Source organism: Mus caroli, unplaced genomic scaffold, assembly GCF_978045245.1.
Source record: "Mus caroli unplaced genomic scaffold, Mus_caroli_1 scaffold_19, whole genome shotgun sequence".
NCBI lineage: Eukaryota > Metazoa > Chordata > Mammalia > Rodentia > Muridae > Mus > Mus caroli.
Window position 1 is genome coordinate 62129278 of NW_028227274.1, and position 21468 is coordinate 62150745.

The 21468-nt window shown below is 37.5% G+C and overlaps 1 protein-coding gene across 2 annotated transcripts in view; it reads left to right on the forward strand.

The window, feature by feature from the left end:
• Positions 1-21468, forward strand: part of Wdr7 (WD repeat domain 7) — a 272930-nt gene that overhangs the window by 141698 nt on the left and 109764 nt on the right. For both annotated transcript variants that reach the window (XM_029471767.2, XM_021150163.3), the window contains one exon: positions 16583-16804. In XM_029471767.2, the coding sequence (XP_029327627.1) occupies positions 16583-16804 (222 nt within the window). The remainder of the gene's footprint in view (positions 1-16582; positions 16805-21468) is intronic.

Here is a 21468-nt window from a genome sequence, read left to right on the forward strand (position 1 = left end):
ACACACAGTAGTAAATCCCCAAAATGATTTTTCACTACTTCTAGAGGACTTCACATTAAGCAATGTGGGAACAAGGTTGGCTAGAAAACAAACTTGAGATTTCCCTCCCCCCCTCCCCCCATTCCCCCCCCCCCTGTGTGTGTGTGTGTACATGTTCATTTATGTTCATGTAGATGGGTGTACATGCGTGCCAGCATGAATATAGATCAACCTCAGATGTTGTTCCTTGGGCATCTGTTGGTTTTTGAGTCAGGCTTTCTTCCTGGAACATGAGGCTTGGGAATTAGACTAGACTGGCTGACTTCTTTTCCCCAGCACTGGGATTCTAAGATGTACCACCATGTCTGGCTATTACGTGGGTTCTAGGCATCAAACTCAGACCTTCATGCTTGGCAAGCTAGCACTTTATCAACTGAGTTGTCTCCCCACTCCAGTCTGCCATCTGAACTGTGACCTGTGTCAGGGTTTGCCAGCTGAAAGAAGTAACATGGAGGTGTTCCGTTCCTCCACTTTGTTTCTTATGCTTGGTATGCAAGTAGCCTTTCCCAGTCTCTCTCTCCAGTCGTCTTCCCTCTCTTCCATGCAACTGTCTATTCATCCTGTCTTGTGGTGTGACCTTTTACCCACCCAGGAGTAATCTCTTGCCTCCTCTCATTGCTCCAAAGTCTTATTTTCAGCTGTTTTTCCCAGTCAGTCTCCTTTGCTTCTATGTCTCCAGGGTGTTTAAACTCAGCTGTATTTAAACCGATCTTCCTTTTCTCAGTGATCCATTTTCCTGTCTCTGAACCCTAACAGTGTGTTTGGCTGTTTTTCCTGGTGTCTTTTGCTTTAAACACAGATGTAGTGACTGGGGAGATGGACCAGAGAGTGGGAACACTTCTTTGCAAACAGGGAGGCCCAAGTTCCATTCCCCAGCACCGACACCAAAACAAACAAAAACTAACAATCATGACCAGGTGGATCTCTAAGCCTAACCTTGGTCGAGTAGAAACAAGCCGGTCCCGGGAGCTAGCTGGTTGACCTCCCTAGCTAGAACATCAAATTTGAGATTCAGTGAGAGACTCTGTTTCAAATGTAAGGTGGTTTAGTTTAAAAAACATAGAGGATAGTACCTGGTATCTTCCTCTGGCTGCCACTGGGTACCTGACTGCGCACACACACACATATATATATATACCAATCAATCAATAAATAAAAATAAAGCAATAAACTCAACAGAGAGATTTTGATGACATCTCTTGTCTCCATTTTTGCCGCTTTCCCCCTAGCTTCAAAGCTATTGAATTTTATATTTCAGTTCTCTTCAATGGATAGTTGTTGGGATTATCTTTCTAATATTCACTGTAAAGTTTTGGAACTCTTCTCTTGTTTTTCATTGCTTTTATAGATCAGTTTCCTCAGTCTGATAATTACGAAACTTCACTTCCCACTTCTTGATCTCTGTTTTTGGTCAGTGTAAGCTAGAGTTCTTCTGCTTCTGTCCTCTATTTATTCATTCAACACAAAGTCCTCAAGTGTCCACACGCAGGCATTGTACTAGGCCCTTGGGCAACATCTATAAACACAGTGATGGAAATTTCCATCATTTTCATATCACTGCATTCTACCAGGTAGGAGAAGTGATTGTGGGAAGGTAATGAGCATATGAGATGAATGTATTAACATTTTCTTCATTGATTTATTTAGTGCTGTACATGTATATGCAGGCTGCATTGGGGCAGTTGGCTTTCTTCTTCCATCGTGTAGGTTCTGAGTATTGAACTCAGGTCATGAGGCTTAGTGGCAAGTGTCTTTTTACATAGTGAGCCGTCTCACCAGCCCGTGAGTGCATTTTAATGTGTAGCTGAGATGGGAAACAAATAGAGCAAGGTAAAGAGGAATACAAGGAAAGAAGCTGTGTGGAGGTGCAGGAGAGGATGGATGTCAGACTTCTGCTTCTGTTTTCTAGTTTTTATGCACACCCCTTTCTTCCTGTCTAATCCAAGTGCCTCTCTAGAAGGCCACCTCTTTCAAGCCTCTCTTGCCTGTTGGCACCACATCTCTAAATATCCATGAGATTTTCATTTTTGTACTTGAATCAGAAAACGTATTGCTTCCCTCCTTGGATTTAATGTATTTGCTCATCCGTTCTTGCTTTTGCTGATAGTTACTCTTGTCAAGTTCGGTCGGCACGCAGGAGATTAGTAGGACCGCATTTATGGGTGTATCTCTAAAGGTCTTTTCAGAAATTATCGCTATGGGGATGGACCGTAACTGAAGAAGACCTGCTTAAATACAGAGGGCACTTTCTAAATCTGAGTGTCTGCAGGAAACAGAATGGGAGGAGGAGGGGACCCTGCAGGGCAGGCTCAGTCTTTCTCACTGCAGGAAGGTAGAGGCTGATGTATGCCTTATTTCCTCCTATGTCAGTTGTGTTTACATGAGTAGAATGTGGGTTTTGGTAATACTTTGTGTCTTCTATAAATATATAAATGCACAAATGCAGGATGAGATGTGCAGGGAATGTTTATGACCACTGAATATGGAGGAGTCATTATTAACGTTCCTCTGTGATGGAAAGAGCACCTCTGCTCTGCAGTCTCTGCCTGACCCTGACCACTCCCACCCACTCTGACTTTCAATTTGTTTCCTTCTGTGTTTCCCTTGGGAATCAGATAAGCACAGTCTACTTTAAAGTCCTTGTATTTATGGTTTTAGTAGCTTGGCTTTTTGCGTGAAGTAACTTGTAAATGATTATGTTTTGTGAGCATAAATGCAAGCAAAACGTTTTATAATGGCTGGAAGAAGGGAGCATGAGAAAGGGTTTACATCCTGGTGAGCTGCAGCCCCTAAGTGTGTGGTCGTTCCTGGAATGGGAGAGGACTCCTTCCCAAGCCCTTCACTCTGCTGACCAGAAACACAGGCCAGGCATGTGCTGCCAAGAATATACACTTTTTTTTTTTTTGATAAAACCATATAATGAACCTGCTATCTGTTCAATTTCTTAAAATAATTAGTACTTTGTTGATATTAATCTCCATGTGATTTCCCTATGTAACCATAAGTACACAGTTGAATGGGTTCAATTGTTGAGATATTAACCTGTAAAATTCATCTAAAATATACAAAAGCCATAGTTCATTTCTACCAACATAAATTGCCCAGTTTCATCCTCCCTAAATGTGATCTATGTTTACAGCAGTTTAAAAAAGCCAACAATCCCCCTCCCCCCCACCGACCTAATGCTTCAATGCTTTCCTCAAATAAAAAAAAAAAAAATCAATATACGTACCAAACACTCATGAGCAACCCTGTAGTAATAAAGCAGTGTATATGAAATTGAATAACTAATTCCAGGAAAAACTGAGTACCTTTGTAACCAACTACAGCCTTAAAAACAGATGATGTGCAGTATTATAATTATAAAAATTGCTTTAATTTAATTTTCTGAAGAGATCTTTAATCTCCATCTAAAGGTATTGAAACGATGCATCTGCTGTTGCTTGCTTCCTCACAAGCATGTATTTCATGGAAGAAATTCTAAACTGGGATATTTCGAAATCTTCAACCTAATTCAGTTTTATAATTTCTTTTCTTACCCTTTTAATTCCACCCACATCTTTAACTGAACATTTATAAGGGAACATATGCATTCTAAATCATTATATTTTATATCAAATATTAAAATATCCTATGGTGCAAAATATCCTTGAAAAGTGTGTATTAATTTTCTTAGAGACGTATTTCCTCCATTCTTTGTTACCAGCTTTTGTTTTGTTGGCTTCTCATTTTTCAAAAATTTACACTAAAAATTAAATGTACTCTCTATACTATTGGAAATGTATCAGATTCTTATGCAGAATAGTAAAAGATCAAGGTATATCATTCACTGTTTTACTAATCTTTGATAGTTGTACTTTGATAAATAAATAGATCATCTAAGATTCAATAGGCCAATTGCAGCATGTAATAGCTATTCAGAGGCAATTAAACTGCCTTTTTTCATGCCAGCATGTGAGCCGCCCTTTTACAACCTTCAACTTGATTCGTGGTGATTCAAAATTAACTTAAAAGTCTTGTTTGCTGACAGCTTAAAGCTTAATTGACTGAAAGCCAAATAGAGTGTGTTCTGTATTCAGCACTAAGGCTATTGATAAAGCCATGTGTAAATTGTGCATGGTGAAAGACAGTGATTGGGCCTCCTGTTCATGTATTAGTCCACAACTTAGCATTGCTGCACAGTCAGAATTGCTTTGTCGAGTCTTTTATCACACCAGGTTAACTCTCTCTGGAGCTGCCCCAGCAACAGAGCAGTCAAGTATTGAGCTTCTGTGATAACGGGGGCCTGCCGTAGTTCTGTTTCTTATTTGTGGCTTCATGTAAAAACTGTATAAAACCGGCCTCTCATTGCCGAATGAGACCTCGTAGCATTTTTCAGGAACCTTGTGGGTTTTTGTATTGGCCACTTTAGAAAATAGCCAAGTCTTTGGGTTGAGAGTTTTGAAAATATTTTAAGGAAAATGAGTATTATGACATTGATATCTCTTACAAAAATTAAATTTAGCCATTTTGAACGTTTAGTTGAGATAATAATGGATGCTTAGTAACCTCAAGTGTAATGTAACTATTACATTCTAATAATTAGACTGTAGTATACTTTAAGTAATTTCTACACAAAACATGTTTCACTGATTATTGAATTTTTTATATGTGTACTTGTTTTATTAATTGTTTAGATACTGATATAATAGTTTAAAAATTAAAATTTTCATGCAACATATGTTGAAGCTTATATGTTTTATAAGTAACGTTTGTAGTACAAGTTTTGATGTGGTTTTTTTTGGCACATTGTGCATATTATTTAAACATGCTTGTGGTAAACTCTTCTCTCTTTCAGAGGTTAGCTTAATTTTACAAAATCAGCTTTTAACATCAACAAAGATTCACTATATCTTTGAATTCTCATTTACATATGTTGTCTATACTAAATAAATATTTGAATTGCAGTTAATCTAACATATCTTTAAAGGCATAAGATCTTTCAAAAACATTTTTATTTCTTTTTTTATAATGTAGTTTAGCATATAAAAACAGTTGTTAGAGAGCAAATGAAATTCTGTCCTTTAGTTTTAGCAATTATTTAAAGAGGAGGCCAAAATTTAAATATAGCGCTCAAAATGATTATCACTTAAAATAATTTAAAATGGCAGGGCGTGGTGGCGCACGCCTTTGATCCCGGCCCTTGGGAGGCAGAGGCAGGCAGATTTCTGAGTTTGAGGCCAGCCTGGTCTACAAAGTGAGTTCCAGGACAGCCAAGGCTACACAGAGAAACCCTGTCTTGAAAAACAAACAAACAAAAAAAAAAAAACAAAAAAAAAAAACTGATTTTCCCAATAAAACATTTTTTTTTAAAAATGTAGGACAGGTAGCCTAAGTTTTGAGTCCATGATAAGAGATTTTCTGTACTGAATTTGAGAGGGATTCATATGATATGGCCAGGCCTTGCAGGCATTGCCAGCACTGCTAGTCATCATAAAAGTCCAAGCGTACTGGAAGACCTCAAGTCAGCTATAGCAGCACACATGCTTTATAATGTATTTTGATTTTGATTTTGATTTTTTTGAGGTAAGATCTTATATTGTTGGCCAGCCTGGTTTGGAGCGCACTGTGTTGCAGTCTTGATATTATACTCCTGGCTACTGATAGCCGCACCAATTTTATAAATTGTGATTGTTTAAGAAGTTCACTTTTTGTAAGCCATTATAATTGTAAACTTTTATATATTATATTTGCTGCAAAGGAATTGTTTTTAAACTTTTGAGGATTTTTGAGTTGGGAAGGTGGGAGTTCACGCTCACAACATTCATGCCGAGTCTGGATGGATCTCCGCTCACCACACACTGCTCTCTTACAGTGGGCGTCAGTTCTGGCATGGCAGTGTTTCCTCAGCTGTTCCAAAGAAGTCTCTCCCTTTCCTAATGACTAGTCCAGTGCCCATCCTTGGTTCATTCCTTGTTCAGTTCGGTACATCTGCTAAGGAAAAGTGTGGCCATTTTATATTCCAGAGTATGTTGACAGAATTCCAGAAACTTCAGTGCTACCACATGCCACTCTGAAAGGACCATTAAAAATGACCTGGGGTGACAATGGGTTTTCTTCTTTAATTTGTTAAATCATGAAATCTTTTACTAATTACAATGTGGTAATTGCCAAACTATCTAAATATTTCTGCACATATTTCTTAACAACTGAAGCTTATTATTATTATTATATTAAGAGCAAAATGAAAATAATAGACCAAAACCTAATAATTAGTATACTAGGACATTTTTAAATACTAGCATTTTATATATCTGTAGTATATAATTGGAATATTAAAGCATTTAGCAAGTGAATGAACTTTTTCTTTAGAATTTAGGGCCAAAAATAAACCTGGGAAAACATAACAACTTATTCACTTAAATATTCAAGTAATGTTATGACTCTCATTTGCATTAAAATCTATATTAAATAAGTTTTAAATGGTAACTTATGAAACTATAGATAGGATTATAAGTATCTGGTCATATACTTTTATTTCTGCTTTATAAGTAAAGGACAAATTAATGTATCAGTGAAACAATATTTTCTTTAATATCAACTTGAAAGTGAGTTTGGTGCTATGCCAAGAAAAAAATTACTTTAACCATCAAATGATCTAATAACTAAATTAAGACCATTCTGTGTTATATATTTAGTTTTCTAGGTAGTAGACAGTAAGAATATCTTGATTTTTCTCCCTCAGTTTCATAATATTTAAAATAATAATGGGTCTTGTAAAGTAGTTATTAGGGAATTGAAATGAACAGCTATTGAAATAGAGATAATAATTATATTGATATAGGAAGCTTTGTTTAAAATACACTCAAGATCAAAGCAAAGATTCCCTACTAATGGATTCCCTATCGATAGCAGTCTAATTCTGCTTGATTTCTTTGTGGAGCTAAATAACATCTGATGCTGAAAGGTAGGAAAGACACTGAGTTTTATATGTATAGAACAGTCTGGAATGACTTGATTATAGCTCTGTGAGGAGGTTGTGTCTTGTTTCTAACCTAGACTGATCATTACATTGAAGTCCTCTTTCCTAATCACTTGCCACCTTTGCGTGCTAATCCATAGCAAGTGTGGTAATATTTGGGAGTATTCTGATGAGAGGATGCAGTGTGAGGGAGGGACCGAGGGGTCTACACGCTGGCGAGCACTTACTTGCTCATCTATACTGATGCTTTAGAGGATGCCGAACAAGTTTAGATGTTAAGCTTTTTAGGAAGAGTGAATGATGGCTAATGATTATTTAATGACAGATCTCTGGACTGAGAGGCATTTAGCACTCAAAGTATACTGCAAAGCCTATTTCTCAAACCTTCAGACAGGTTTATTTGGTCTCACCTTGAATAGAACAGTGCCATATTGATTTCATTGGTGTGGATTTAAACACACTATCGGCTTAGAATAGCGCTGCTATGCAGTACCGAATGATTGGCCTAACCCTTATGGTGACTCACAGCAGTTCTTTCATGTTACTATGTGAGCTTCAGACATGATTATGAATTATTTCCAATAGTTAGAGTTTACTGAATGACTTTGGAAATTATGTGTACATGTATTCTAACAACATGCAGACATTAATTGACAGAACAATTTATGTAGAAGTACCTAAGACTTAAATTTATATTTTAAGTTAGTAGCTTTTACTGCCTATTATAATTGAAGACACTTGTTCTGTGACTACAATTAATGATTTTGTGTGTGCCCCACTGAGTTTTCCCTTTCTGTGACAGCACTTAAGTGTTCAGTTGGTGGATGGTAATGATGTTAATGATAAGTACTTTATTTTTAGTGTGTTTTAATATTCCCTTTGAATCTCCATGTTAGACTTATTATAGTTACTTCAGATGTCTAATAGAATATCTTTCCCAAAATTGTATATTAACATTATTGCATGCAATGTATGAAAATTTATCTTAAGTTTTTTCTAATCAATTTTGTTTACTTATTATTTAAGGAACATTTAAAATGGTTCAGTGTTGAAAGTCCCCAGTAGCAATTCACATTGGATCAGATATTAAATATTAACATGTTTCTATGCACAGACACTGACGTCTAAACCAGTGAAGATTCTAGACATCAGTTTGGATTATGCCCACTCACTCTTTGTACCTTTCTTCTTGTCACTCAAACACAGCAGCTCCTGTGCCTCCACCCCCTCCACCTCCTCCCCTCCCACCCCCTCTGCCTCCTTGACCCCCTCCTATTCCTTTCTCCCCACTCTCCCTGCCTCCTCTACCCCTCATACCCCTCCAATCCCTCCATCCCCTCCACTCCCCTCCCTCCCGCCCCTCCACCCTCCCACCCCCAACTATGTCCTGGACCTGTGAGGTGGTTTACATCTTGATCTGGACTTGCTCTCTCTTCCTTGACAAATTTTAATATTATCTGTTTTTTAATTGAAAAATATGGAAAGTAACTGTGAAATGCTTATAATTGCATCATCACAACAAATACATAGCTCTAGTGGATGTTTGATGATCTATAAATACACAAGTGGAATTTGTTTAGCTCCATTAAAAAATTAAAAATGGATTTGAACTTTTTGATAATGTTTTAAATGGGAAATTTATTTCTTTAACATTAGTTTGATGGAATTTTCATGTATAAGAAAAATGTGGTTTATTATTTATTTTACAGAAATAAAAAACATTGGGTGAAGTATTAGAGAAATGACCTTTTCTCTTGCTGATTGAAAACACAAGTTATGTCTATGAGTAGTCTTAATCACAGATTTACTTCTGGCTGTCAGTCGTTTCTGTGTTGAGTCCTTACATGGGAACTTATGACACTAACACAGGTGGTCTTGTAGGATGGTGGAAAGAATTCTCACTGTTATATCTTCTCTTGACTTGATATTCATTGTTTTTGTTTTCAAACAGTTTCGTAGTTCAATGAAATGATAGTCAGACATCTTTGGTATGTGTGTTTACCAACATTAATATATACATATTTTATGACTCTTTTACAAATGGGTATATGTCTTACAAAGAATTAAGACAAGAGTCTATCAGGGAGCCTCTTTTTAACTCCTAAGTAGCCTAATGAGTTGCACTAGTCAAGAAGAATTTTGAATAAATGATTGTTTTAGCCTATAACAGAAATAAATTGCTATTAATCTAGCATCATATCTAGCAAGCTCAGTGTTTCACTATATACATATGTAGCCTGAGACATTAAACTTTTCTGTTAGTGTTCATTTTAGAAATGACAGATTTCCCAATCTATTGTCATAATATTTTAAGGATTATAAGCTGTTCTTGTGTCTCTCAGTGCTGTGTTAAGATGAACTCAGATTGACTGAGAAGCGTTTTGAAACCCAGAGGCTGCTATTTTCTGACATGTGCAAGATTGGTGACTAATATGCACATTTTAAATGGAGTTAACAGTAGAGAAATAGAGTTAATAGAGAAATCATGTACAACTGCTGAATGGAAGAGAATCAGTTTTTTATCTGTCCATGCTTCCAGTTAATAGTATAGCTTTTTAATAAAGGAAATATTTGTGGACAGAAAGTCTATGGAGAAAAAGTGCCAAATAACAACTGAAATTAATTTGATAGTCTAATTAACAATGTGTTAAAATGAGGATGTGCAAAACAATTTAATAAGTTAAATTAAAGCCATATGTAATGATTTTATAAGCACACAATTCTCCTCCTACATGCAGTTAAAAAACTACAAAAATCCCACACATATGAAAAGATTAGAAATGAAAAATTTGTATATTTGTATATTATAACTGTCTATTAGATTCAAACTTTCCAGTTGTTCATACTTCCTGAAGGGCCTTAGACATTTGTGGTAAAATGAGAGTTGGCCTCTTATCAGCTTCCCTTTGGCTTGGTTGGAATACTTGTGTGATAATGAGGAACAGTCAGTAAGTTGTCATTGGCTCTTTAGGCTTTGAGCATGGTCCCTTAGGTTTGCCTTTTCCTGTAAACTCAAGTGTTTATATTCCTGTTTGTTTATTAACATGGCTTTTTAAAAGATTACCAAGTTGCCTATGACAGTTCCAATTTTTTACAGTTATTTTTTTCTATATTTAACCTCACCTAAGTTTATTTTTTCATTTTTTACTTTTTACATTTCTTTTTCAGTTCTCAGGGACTATGTATGTTAAAGTTTATCATATTTTAATAACTTCCTGGATGCTGAGTTCTTTTCTGTCTCTGTCTCTGCTGTTTGTGCACTGGGTAGAATCTTCACTAGAAAAGTTGGCCCTGGGCTGAGCCATCACAAGTTGACCCAGATCTGTGGCCATTAACACCAAGGTATTGTGTTCTCCTAACTTCTGTTTCCTTCCCTCCTACTTAGCAGGAGGCAGCAGAAGGGAAACTGCAGCCTGTGATGAGTGTTCAAAAGCAGAGGCAGCAAGAAACCCCAGCAACTCCAGTTCCCTCCACAAAAGCCTTTTACAGTAGAGACTTCCAGTGGAGGATCATTGTTTCATTATCAGGAATGAAAGTCCAGTAATTAAAACGTAACACTGCTGCAAGTGCTGCCTCTGTATATAAGCACATGTCCTTGTTAACACCTCATGTGGGTTAAAGCAGTCCTCTCTTTTGGTCTAAGTTTTATACCACGGATGTAATTTTTATGTGAATTGGATAAGTGCTTTGTCATTTTATGCATCCAGGTGTAACAGTTTATTTTACTGAGTTGTAATGAGCAGGTACAAACATCTCTGTAGATGTCCTCTGACTGTCCAGGAAATTCATGTTTTAAAATGTCCTCAGTTACAGCTTTCTATGTAAGTCTCAGCCTAGGAGATGGGGTTTTTAGAGCAACAAACAAGTAGGAGAAGAAGAGATTTTTTTTTCAAGAAAAAATGTTTGTATAGCTATAGTTAAGATGTTTTTAAATTCCTATGGCTTGTTGCTTTTCAGATTTTTTGTTTGTTTTTCTTTTTCTTCTTCTTTTTTTTTTTTAACATAGTGAGAGTGCAGTAAAGGTAAAGACAAGAAAAGTAATTTGCTTTCTAATGTTTCCTGAAAAAAAGGAAAGTAGAGTAATGTAGATCACAGAGAGCCATGTAATAGCACTGTGTGGAGAAAAATCTGTTTGCATGATTACTGGAAAGCCGCACGTTCCTGTCAGGGGTTAAGCTTTCTTTGGCATTGCCTGCTGGTATGCCCCACCATAGCAAGCTGCAGGGGTTTAAGGCTTTTAATTATCAGAATAATTAGCACGGGATGCCGATATCACTAATTGTTTTACAGAGTAATCTTAACGTGGTCAGAGATTTTGCGTTGATCTGATTTGACATGAAATGCCTCCATGCAGTTTAAAATGTACATACATAATACACACTTTTGCAGAGACATTACTTCAGAATAGCTTAATGAGTGAGTGGCCTGAGACACAGGCATTGCAGGACCCAGTGTGTTCCAGCAGGGGGCCATCGTGCATGCATACAAATTAATAGCACGTTTGTTTACTCGGGTGTTTGGAGTGGGGAGAGGCGCATCACCTGCAACAAAAGCGGAAGGCACATTAAGGTGTGGGGCCACGCCCCCTCCACCCCTCCAGTGTGCAGGGAACCTGCTGGCAGATAAGCCTCAGAACAAAGCAACAGCTATTCTTGGTTTTTAACACAATGGGAAGAGCTGCTAGGCTGCTCACACTGCACATACCTACTTTAAAACACTGTGGAAGTTTGGAAATAGATGCGGGTGCTCTGTGACAGTCATTTAAATTAATTGCTCTTTCTTTTTTTCTTAGGAGAAAATGTAGAACATGTCTAGAGTACTTAGATGTCGTGCTACAATGTCACTCTAAGTTATACTAGCAAATGAAAATACCATGTGATGCTCCCTCTTACCGACTCACACAGTTCAGACAAGGAACTGCAGTGCAGCAGCTATAATGCAAGGTGCCTCAGATCCCCTCCAAGGGCCTGTGAGGCCAGAGTCAGCACTAGGAACCTGCAGTCCAAGTCTTTTTCTCACCCTGGATTGTCACAGATCTAACATTTAATTAATTCATTCTCCATTTAATATCTTTCAATTTTGAAATATTCAAGAAGAAAGTGGTAAACTAGATAGCTGAAACTTAATCAGCAGCCTATGATTATTCATTCCTTTAAAACTAGATTATTTTAAAAGTGAGTTATTATTATTAAAAGACTTTTGCTCCTTTTAAGTATTTTAAAATATGATTTTAGAAAGCTCTTTTAAGGCCTATTGGGAAGATTTCGATTTCATATCTGGTGAAGTTTGACTTTTTTTTTTTTTTTAATGACATTGTACTTTGTCTGTCTTACAGAATCCTAAGAATAACAGACACATACAAAAATATTTAGTTAATCTTAGATAGAAACATTTAGTTGTTGAGTACTCCTCAGTTTCAGTGTTTTGAAATGTAATTCTAAGGTGTGGTCAACATACTTTAAAAATCTCCGTAGTATATGTGTACCTCACTCAGGTATCATGCCTTGAAAGCCTCACTAAGAATGTGATCCACTTATATGTGGGGCTATAATCACATACATTGAATGCCTACATATACAGAGTTAATTAGCAGCCTATACTGATGAGGAAACAGCATACCTTAACAATGAATTGTTAATATTCCATTAGGCACTGGTCCATCAGTTAAAATAGGAGTCAGTCAAAAGGAAGGTGGTCTTGATTACTGTGCATCTCAGGGACCATTTGAACCAACTCTTTGAAATCTGGTTTGAAAGCTGCTTGATAGCAGATTTCACTGCTGTATACCATTTCCAGGTCAACTTCACCTGGCATACCATTTTATACCATTTTAAGGTCAATATTTGCTAATATTGTCACATGACATCTTAAATGTCTTCAGGCTTGAGAAGCTAGAAATAGATAAGTTGAAAATTTTAGAAGAATATTTTTCTAGTCAAGAAATCTGTTGCAGCTCTGGGAAGTCATAGTCATAGAGTCTTGAGTACTGTGTCAGGACAGGCTGTTTTAATGCCACGCAGACAATGTAAAAAAAATTATGAGTTTTCTATAACTGTTAAAGCCTAGTATTAGCAACAACAACAACAAAAGAAAGTTATTTCAAAAAAACAGCCTGTAGAAACTGGAATCTAAAATATTTCCTAGCTTAATCTGAATTACTTAAAATAATTTCGTCAGCTGGCATGGATATATCTGTAACTCATTTTATCTTTTTATAAAAACATCTTTTGTTTTGATAAACTATATAATGATATATCTTGCTAAGTGCAAGTTATTTTCCCTTTGTTAAGCATTACATCTTATTCTATATATATGTTTCTAAGACATTTTTAAACTAAAGAAAAACATTTAATATCTGTTTCTACTATTTCTATCTACCAAAAACAGATATTTCTGAATTTCCCAAACAAATTTTTAGTACATTTTAATTCATATCAGATTTATAAAACATTCATATTATTATGAGTGTCACTTGGACTCTATTGCACACCACAAATTTCTGACAAAAATTACTGTTCTATGACCAGTGTTAAAATAATGTGCTAGCTTTAAAAATTCTAGTGGTATGTTTGTAATGTCCGACATGTTTTACATATTGTTACAATGTGAAGGGAAGCTCAATTGGATTCAACCACATTGCTCATTAATTTTAACTAGAATTTCCTAAGATAAAAGTCAACTAAGAAAGCATTATGATATTCAGTCCTAAACAAAGAATCGATTTTTTAAAAAACAGTTTTCCTATATCAAACCACAGAATTCCTAAAGTATTTTATCAGAGCAGTAAATTGGTGGTATCTCCTTATCTCCGGTTTTAATACGCTAATACAATAACAACCTTCTATCAATATACGGCTAATTGCAGACATAAAGTATCCACTGGTAGTTCATCTCTCATAAAACCGCCTTTAGCTTTAAGTCAAGTCCATTGATTCCGATTCCAGTTAAAGCTGAAGAACTTAATATGTCTTTTAATCCTTTTATTGTAAGCTAGGATAAAATTAATTTTACCCCAGAACTGCACAAAGCCAATTAACATGATCTTTAGAGTTATTTAGTAAAGTGATTCAAATTGTTACATTTATCTTGACCTCTCAGTTGCACCCTCCGACTGCTTTTTAAATGAAGTAATCAATATCTCACAGTCCCTTTAATAGCTTAAACTTCTCAAATATTTTACCTGTGCTCCAGTTAAGCTGTAAGCAAAGTGTTTATTCTTGTTCCTGTAAATCTGAAGTCAATTATGCTAAATCTAAAGACAGTTGTGTCCTTTTGAGAAACCGTGTGAATTAAATGGTTGTTTTAATGAAATGACACCCCGTGTTGTGTTGAGAGTGCCCCAGTCATCGGAAAGCACCATGCTCACACAGAGTGAATTTTCTGTTTGCATCTTCAACAGAAGACATTTATGTCCCTCACCATCCGGTTCCTTCTATTTTCTGCACAGGCTAGTTGAAGGTATTAATTTTCTTACTGTGATAGGGTGATCAACCGTCCTGTCAAGAAAATGGATCTCTATGTCACCCTTTAGCATGATTAAATGGAGCCATGTCTCTGTGGGAAAAAAAAAAAACAAATAAAACCAAAAAAAAAATCTCAGATTTTCATGAAACTGTGGGAAGACTCACATTTAAAGAATTATTTTATTTTTAACATCTCCAGATCTCCCTTTTGATCGGCAGTTTCATTTATAGGAAAACATTGCAGCTAATCAACACATTATTTCTTTTTAAGAGAAACTGTAGGCCAGACCAATAAAGGAGAGACGGTTCCAAATCTGGGAAACTAAGGGCAGGTTTGCCGTTATTTTTGGCACAGCACCAGCGATGCATCTGGCCTCACGCACTCAGCACTCGGTGGCTCTCTCAGTGGGTCTTCTCTTTCTATTTCCGTGTTCACAAAGAGCTATCTTTTTACATTTGAGTGATTATAAAAATTAAAAACGGAGTGGTAGCGCCACCAGAGTTAAGAACTGTTTCGACAGTGCTATTATGAGCCCAAGCACACGCCGAACTTTAAATTACCCCAAGTGATGTAATTAGGATTTCATATCTTGCCACTTAGCAGAGGGCACCTGTTACAATCCTTACTATTAGTTTAGGGATAAAAATGTATAAATGGCTGACAGAAAGTACCAAATTAAACTAGTGTAAAGTCTTCATTCTTTCCTCGGGAGTGGGCGTTAAGACAAGATTGAGGTAATTAAAACAGAAGGAACATGGAGAAGGTGGGGGCCAGGGCGAGAGTGGAACTCTCCAAATGGCCCTTGTTTAATTTCCTCCTGGAAGCTGACCATGTGTACTGCTGTGCCCCTCCCCCTGCAGCCTGGCGTTGCCGAGGCTGAGCGGCTGGGGTCAATGCCTTGCCTATTGATCAGTATCCCTGCAGTCCCTTGCTCTAGCAGCTGCTTCATCGGCTTCTTTCAGGGCCTGCTTCAGTACATTAGAATAGAAATCCATAACCAGAGCTGTGCTCATCCAAGCAGGGGAAGAAACTAAATTAAATGGTATAAAACAATCTTGGATCAGGAGTTTGTGCCAATTCATCTTGATCTAAGATGTCACACCGGGCTCTCTGTCTGGGCACCTGGGCTAGAGGCAGCCATAGTGAAAATAGATGGAGCTGCGATCATTCATTTGTCAGCTAAGGAGCAAGGCAGCAGTTAGCAATTCCCTTCTGCAGAGGTCAGCTGACAGAACAATCAGTGCGACTGCAGAATAGAGCTTTCCTTTGAACTATTGTTGTGGAGCGCGCTCCTGCTGAGAGGTGGGGGAGGGGAGCGGGTTGCTTCCTATTTCCAGAACACTGTGTAAAGAGTAAAAGCAGACAGTGCCCCAGAAGATGACTCTAGTGGCAGTTGCTGTGTGCTCTAACTCTCTGTGCCTGCTAAGTACTTAAATAAGGCTGGGTTTCAGTGACTGCACAGAGATTGAGGCTATCACACTGTCAAATATGACTTCGTCTAGAATTAATTAAGGTCCCTTTGAACAGAGCAAGTGACTCCTGATCTTTCTTTCCTCCTACTTTAATACTTGTTAATATTTTTAATAAATATTTCTTTTGTCTTTGCAAACAAAATTTTCTGTGAAGTGGGAATATGTAATGTTATAATATTTATTGAAAAAATTTCCTACTATAAAATATTTTTAAACATCTAGGACTACAGTTTATAGGAGATGTAAGAAATGAGATGTGATTTTTTTTTTTTATGGCCTTAGAAGTTACAAAGTCATTTTGTAACACTAGAGGGGCTTCATGGTCAAAACAGCTGACATGTGATCTGAAATGAACACATAAGATTGTGCATGGTATTAAAAGGGGAAAAACTAAAGTTTATAAGGAGTTAGTATAAAGAATAAACCTGTAAAGATTTGTAGCTTTCTGTACTTGACTTGAGAGCTATTAGCAAGGTGTTCCATCTGTGTGAATCAGTGACATATTCTTGTCCCACGCTGGTGTCCCAGGGCCATTTCTGAAAATAACTATTCATTCTGAACTGCATAGTCTAGAATGTTCTTCTAAACACATACACTTTTTATAATGGCATTTTCTCAACTTGAATTCCTATATTTTGATGTTTAGGTTGCTTGTCAAGTGTCCCACAGATGAAAAAAATCTCCACGTCTTACGAAGAAAGAAGGAAGCAGGCCACCGCTATTGTTCTCCTGGGAGTGATAGGGGCAGAGTTTGGAGCTGAAATTGAACCTCCGAAGCTGCTGACCAGACCTAGAAGCTCCAGTCAAATCCCTGAAGGCTTTGGCTTGACAAGCGGAGGTTCCAACTACTCCCTGGCCAGACACACGTGTAAGTCCTCAGATCACCTTGATGGTTAAGATGTTGACTGTATCCTGAGACTTTAGCATATCTGTAGTGGTAAGTGAAGTTAGGAAACTTTAGTTATAGTTGCCCAAGTTTCATTTCAGAGTTAAAACTTTCTGTTTTCAGTTCTTCTCTAAAGAACTCAGTCCTCAAATTTGTGTTCTTGAATTTTTGATCAAGGTTCTTCTCCAAAATGTTTGAAAGTACTTGCGCGTGCGCGCGCGCGCGCGCGCGCGCACACACACACACACACACACAAACAGCAGCAGTCACTTCAAAAGGAGTAGTTGAGATAGAGATTTTTTTGTAGCCAAATTTGAGTGACCATGGCCCAGAGAACACAGAGCTAGGTTACCCCCCTCGGGGTCCCGTGTTCTCTTGTGCAAGTCGTTTCATGAAGTTTTCTAGTAACAGAAAGAAGAAAGTCATAAAGTAATTTAAGAATACATTGCTAGGCACATTAGTAAAGCAGTTGCAGCCTCAGAAGCTGTCTGATGGTGTGCTTAGCTTTTGAGTTGATGGAAGCTAGCGAGCAGCCTGCTAACTTAATAGACGCCAAAAGGTTTTTAATCTCTTCTTCGCAGGTGTTAGTTCTGACATGGAGGTGGGCAAGGAATGGCTGTTTAGAGAGCTACAGCTCTCCCAGATTAAGATAATGAAGCCTCTGGCTCTGCATGATATAGTATGGCTTCTAGGCTGTGGTCCTGCTAGTCCACGCACCTCTAGATGCCAGTGCAGTTCTAATCAGCCAGTCGGGGTTCAGACACAGCGGTTTGGCCAGGCACCCTCACTCACAAAGTTTCACTTAAGAACTTGTAAAATAATTCCTGGAAAACCATGTCACTGGCATTGGATAGGATTTGCAAAGTTGGACCAGTGATGGAACATAGAAAATATAACTAGCATGAATGGCCTCTGTAATTTAAAAAAAAAAAATCCCAAAACAATTTTAAAATGATACAGCTATTGCAATTACTTTGACGGGTCCTGCTGTTCTGTGAGTGCTGTGCATGGGAACAGTGGGGGGGGGAGGGGGGCGGAGTTGTTTTATAAGGAGGCCTGTAGGCCTCAAAACTCCTTCAGGTAAGGCCAGCGTCTCCTCACCATGTCACAGAAGCATCTCTAATGAGTTGGGACATCTTTTTATTTATTTTATTTTTTGAAACATGGTCTTACCTAACCCTGGCTGGCCTGGACCTCACAAAGATCTGCCTGCTTCCTCCTTTGGAGTACTGTCACGAAAAGTGTTCATCTACAGCCCTGGCTAAACTGTGACATCATTAAAGGCAAGGTATAATCCTGCTGATATCAGGAGATGTTCTTTAAAAAGATGTATTTTTTTAGATGTCAGTTTTTAAATTTAAATTATATGTACTTAAATATACATGGGTAGGGCTAGTTGTTCTGGGGATTAATCTATATTTTTGTTATTCGGGATTAGAGGTAGAGTGCTTCTAATATTTTTAACCCATGGTTTGTCTATACAAAAGTCTTGGATTCATGAATGTACTTCCATAGGTCTTATCTTAAGTAATGAATTGATTTGCAAACTAGAAAACTATAATTAAAAGGTTAAGGGAAAAGGAAAAGTTGTGGCAGAATAGAAATGGAGATTTCGTTTTCCAAAGAAGTTTTGGGGATTTAATAAAGAATTTTAATGTTTACATTAAGGCTCTTTAGAAGAAAAGCAAAGAAAGAAAGAAAGAAAGAAAGAAAGAAAGAAAGAAAGAAAGAAAGAAAAGAAAAGAAAAGAAAGAGAGAAAGAGAAAGAGAAAGGAAAGAAGGAAGAATATATAATATACATTAAAATGTATCCCAAAGAGACCTGTATTAGAGTGGTGTCTAGGCTGTGGTCCTGCTAGTCCAGCACTGGCCTTTCTTCCACTGGTGCCTTTTAAGGCTGCTCAGAGGGCTGCAGGGCTGCAGTTTCCACTCACACCTGTAAACCAGGCTCTAGTCTTCTCATGCAGCTGAGCTCTGTGGATGCTGGGGAGAAGAGTCTCTTCCAGGGCGTACTTAGAAACCTTTGGACTGCTTGTCTGGAGCCGTTCATGTGTATCACTGACTTCATTCTTTTCCTTTGTCACTGTATCCTGTGATGCTAGACATTTTTTTGTTGTTGGTGGTGGTGGTTTTTTTTTTTTTTTTTTTTTTTTTTGTGGAGCTCATTCTTTGCAGAGATGCTAAACTCAACTAGCAAGCATCACTATTTTACATACTTTCCCACAAATTATCAAAAGTTTTATGTATAGAGTCACTGAATTCCTTGCTCTTCGTAATAAGTACATCAGGATAATCAAATACATTTATCTTGATAAGTTCTTTTAATAAGTTCTTTAAATAGTTCACACCATGAATTTTTAATGCTCTACATGAATCTAGGCGAGCCTTCAGTAACTGGATATATCAACAAAGTGGAAAGTCTATGCCAGTTCCTCTAAAAAAAATTCATCTTTATACTTCTGTTTCTTTAGTATCGCCAACTGTATTAGTCAGGTTTCTTTAGAGCAGTGGTTCTCAACCTGTGGGTCATGACCTTTTGGGGGCTCATATCAGATGTCCTGCATATCAGATATTTACATTAAGGTTCACAAGGTTCACAACCGGAGCAAAATTACAGTTCTGAAGTAGAACAAAATAATGGTTGAAGGCTTCACCACAGCATGAGGAACTGCATTAAAGACTGCAGCGTTAGGAGCGGTGAGAACCACTGACCTAGAGGAATACAAGTGACAGAATGAACATATAACACACACACACACACACACACCATATGGAATTTATTAGAGTGGTTTACAGGCTATGGTCCTGCTAGCTGAAGAATGGCTGCCTCCACTGGAAAGGCCAAGAATCCATTAGTTGTTTATGAGGCTGGGTGTCTCAGTAGGTCTTCATTCTTGGTTTGAATTCTGAAGAAGTTAGGCTCAGACTGCTATAATAATGCATAAGCGGCAGGATAGACAGATCTGCCAGTGAGAGTGAGGGCAAGTCGGCACAAAGCCAAAGCTGCTTCCTTCTTCCATGCCCTTTTATGTGGGCTCCCACCAAAAGGTGTGGCCCTGACCTCAAATGATCCAAATCTTGCGTAGGTTTTCTAACCTCAAATGAGCACCGCCCCCCCCCCCCCCATATAATCCCTTATAGGTGTACCCAACTACTCAGGTTTTAGTTGATTCTAAATCTAGTCAAGTTGACAGTCAAGATTAGCTACTACAGTGTTAGTACTGAAATCTTATTTTGCTGAAAAGCAGGGAGGGGCCTACAAGTGAAATGATCTCAGTGTGTGTTTCTGGCCTGAAGTCTGCTGTGTCAGGGGGTTTTGTCCATCCTTCACCATCCCACAGATGGCACATGAAAGGTACCAGACATTTTAGCAATCCAAGGGTTTTAGAATCCGGTATACTCTTTTTTTGTTTTGGTTTGTTTTTTGTTTTTTGTTTTTTTTTCGAGACAGGGTTTCTCTGTATAGCCCAGACTGTCCTGGAACTCACTCTGTAGACCAGGCTGGCCTCAAATTCAGAAATCCACCTGCCTCTGCCTCTCAAGTGCTGGGATTAAAGGTGTGCGCCATCACTGCCTGGCCCGGTATAGTCTTTGAGAACTTTGGCTATTGGACTGAATATGGAAAGAGGTGAAGATTATGTTTCTTTAGCAAATTATAATTATGATTTCATTGTCAGAAAATTATTGATTTTTAAGATTTCTAGGAAGAAGTCCTATGACAAATATATGATGCAGTAATGCCTATATCTAGTTCTAAAATGCTTTTTCTATTTTTAAAATTAGATTTACTTTACATTATTTTAATAGTCATGTAATATTTGTGCATGTGCGTATACTTATGTTTGCATGAGTGCACATATACGTGGATCCTGCACATGTGTGAGCGAATACATATGAAAGCAGAGGACATTGTTGGGTGTCATTTCTCAGGGTCCATCTGACTAGAACACTGAAACTCAACAAGTAGGCTGGGCTGGTGCCAGTGACCCCCAGAGAGCTGCTCATCTGTACCTCCTCAGTACTGAGCTGATAAGCACATGTCTCTGTGTCTGCCTTGTTAAAATGCAGATTCTGGGGATTGGACCAGGCCCTTAGGCTGACAAAGCAAGGACTTTACAAACTGAGATATCTTCCCAACCCAGATATAAAATATTTTCAATGTAATCGTGGATTTGCTCTTGACTTCCATAGCATAACCCGATATTTTATTGAAAGGTCTCATATTCACTGGTGATGGATTTGCCTATAATAACAAGTGATTTTTTTTGAGACCTTCACTTTTCAAATAGGAATATCTTGATTAAATTTGAGTCTTGCTCTGCTGTTTGGAAATAGATGTCTAACTGACTGGTATCTTGCTTAGCTCCTTTCAGTCAGTAATATATAATATTAATCGACGATAATGCTGTGTTCCTCTTATATCTGTTGCTGTTTTGTTCTATGGCAGTTAGAATGCATTATTGCCATTAAATATTTATTCTATTTGGTCTCTTATTGAATGGGTAATAATTATTATTTTGAGATAAGGCCATTAACATGCAATATTTGATGACCTTTAATTGCTAATCATATTAATTACTTTTTCGTTGCTGTAATAAAACACCATGACCAATGCAACTCATTTTATTTTGGCTTAGCTTTCCAGA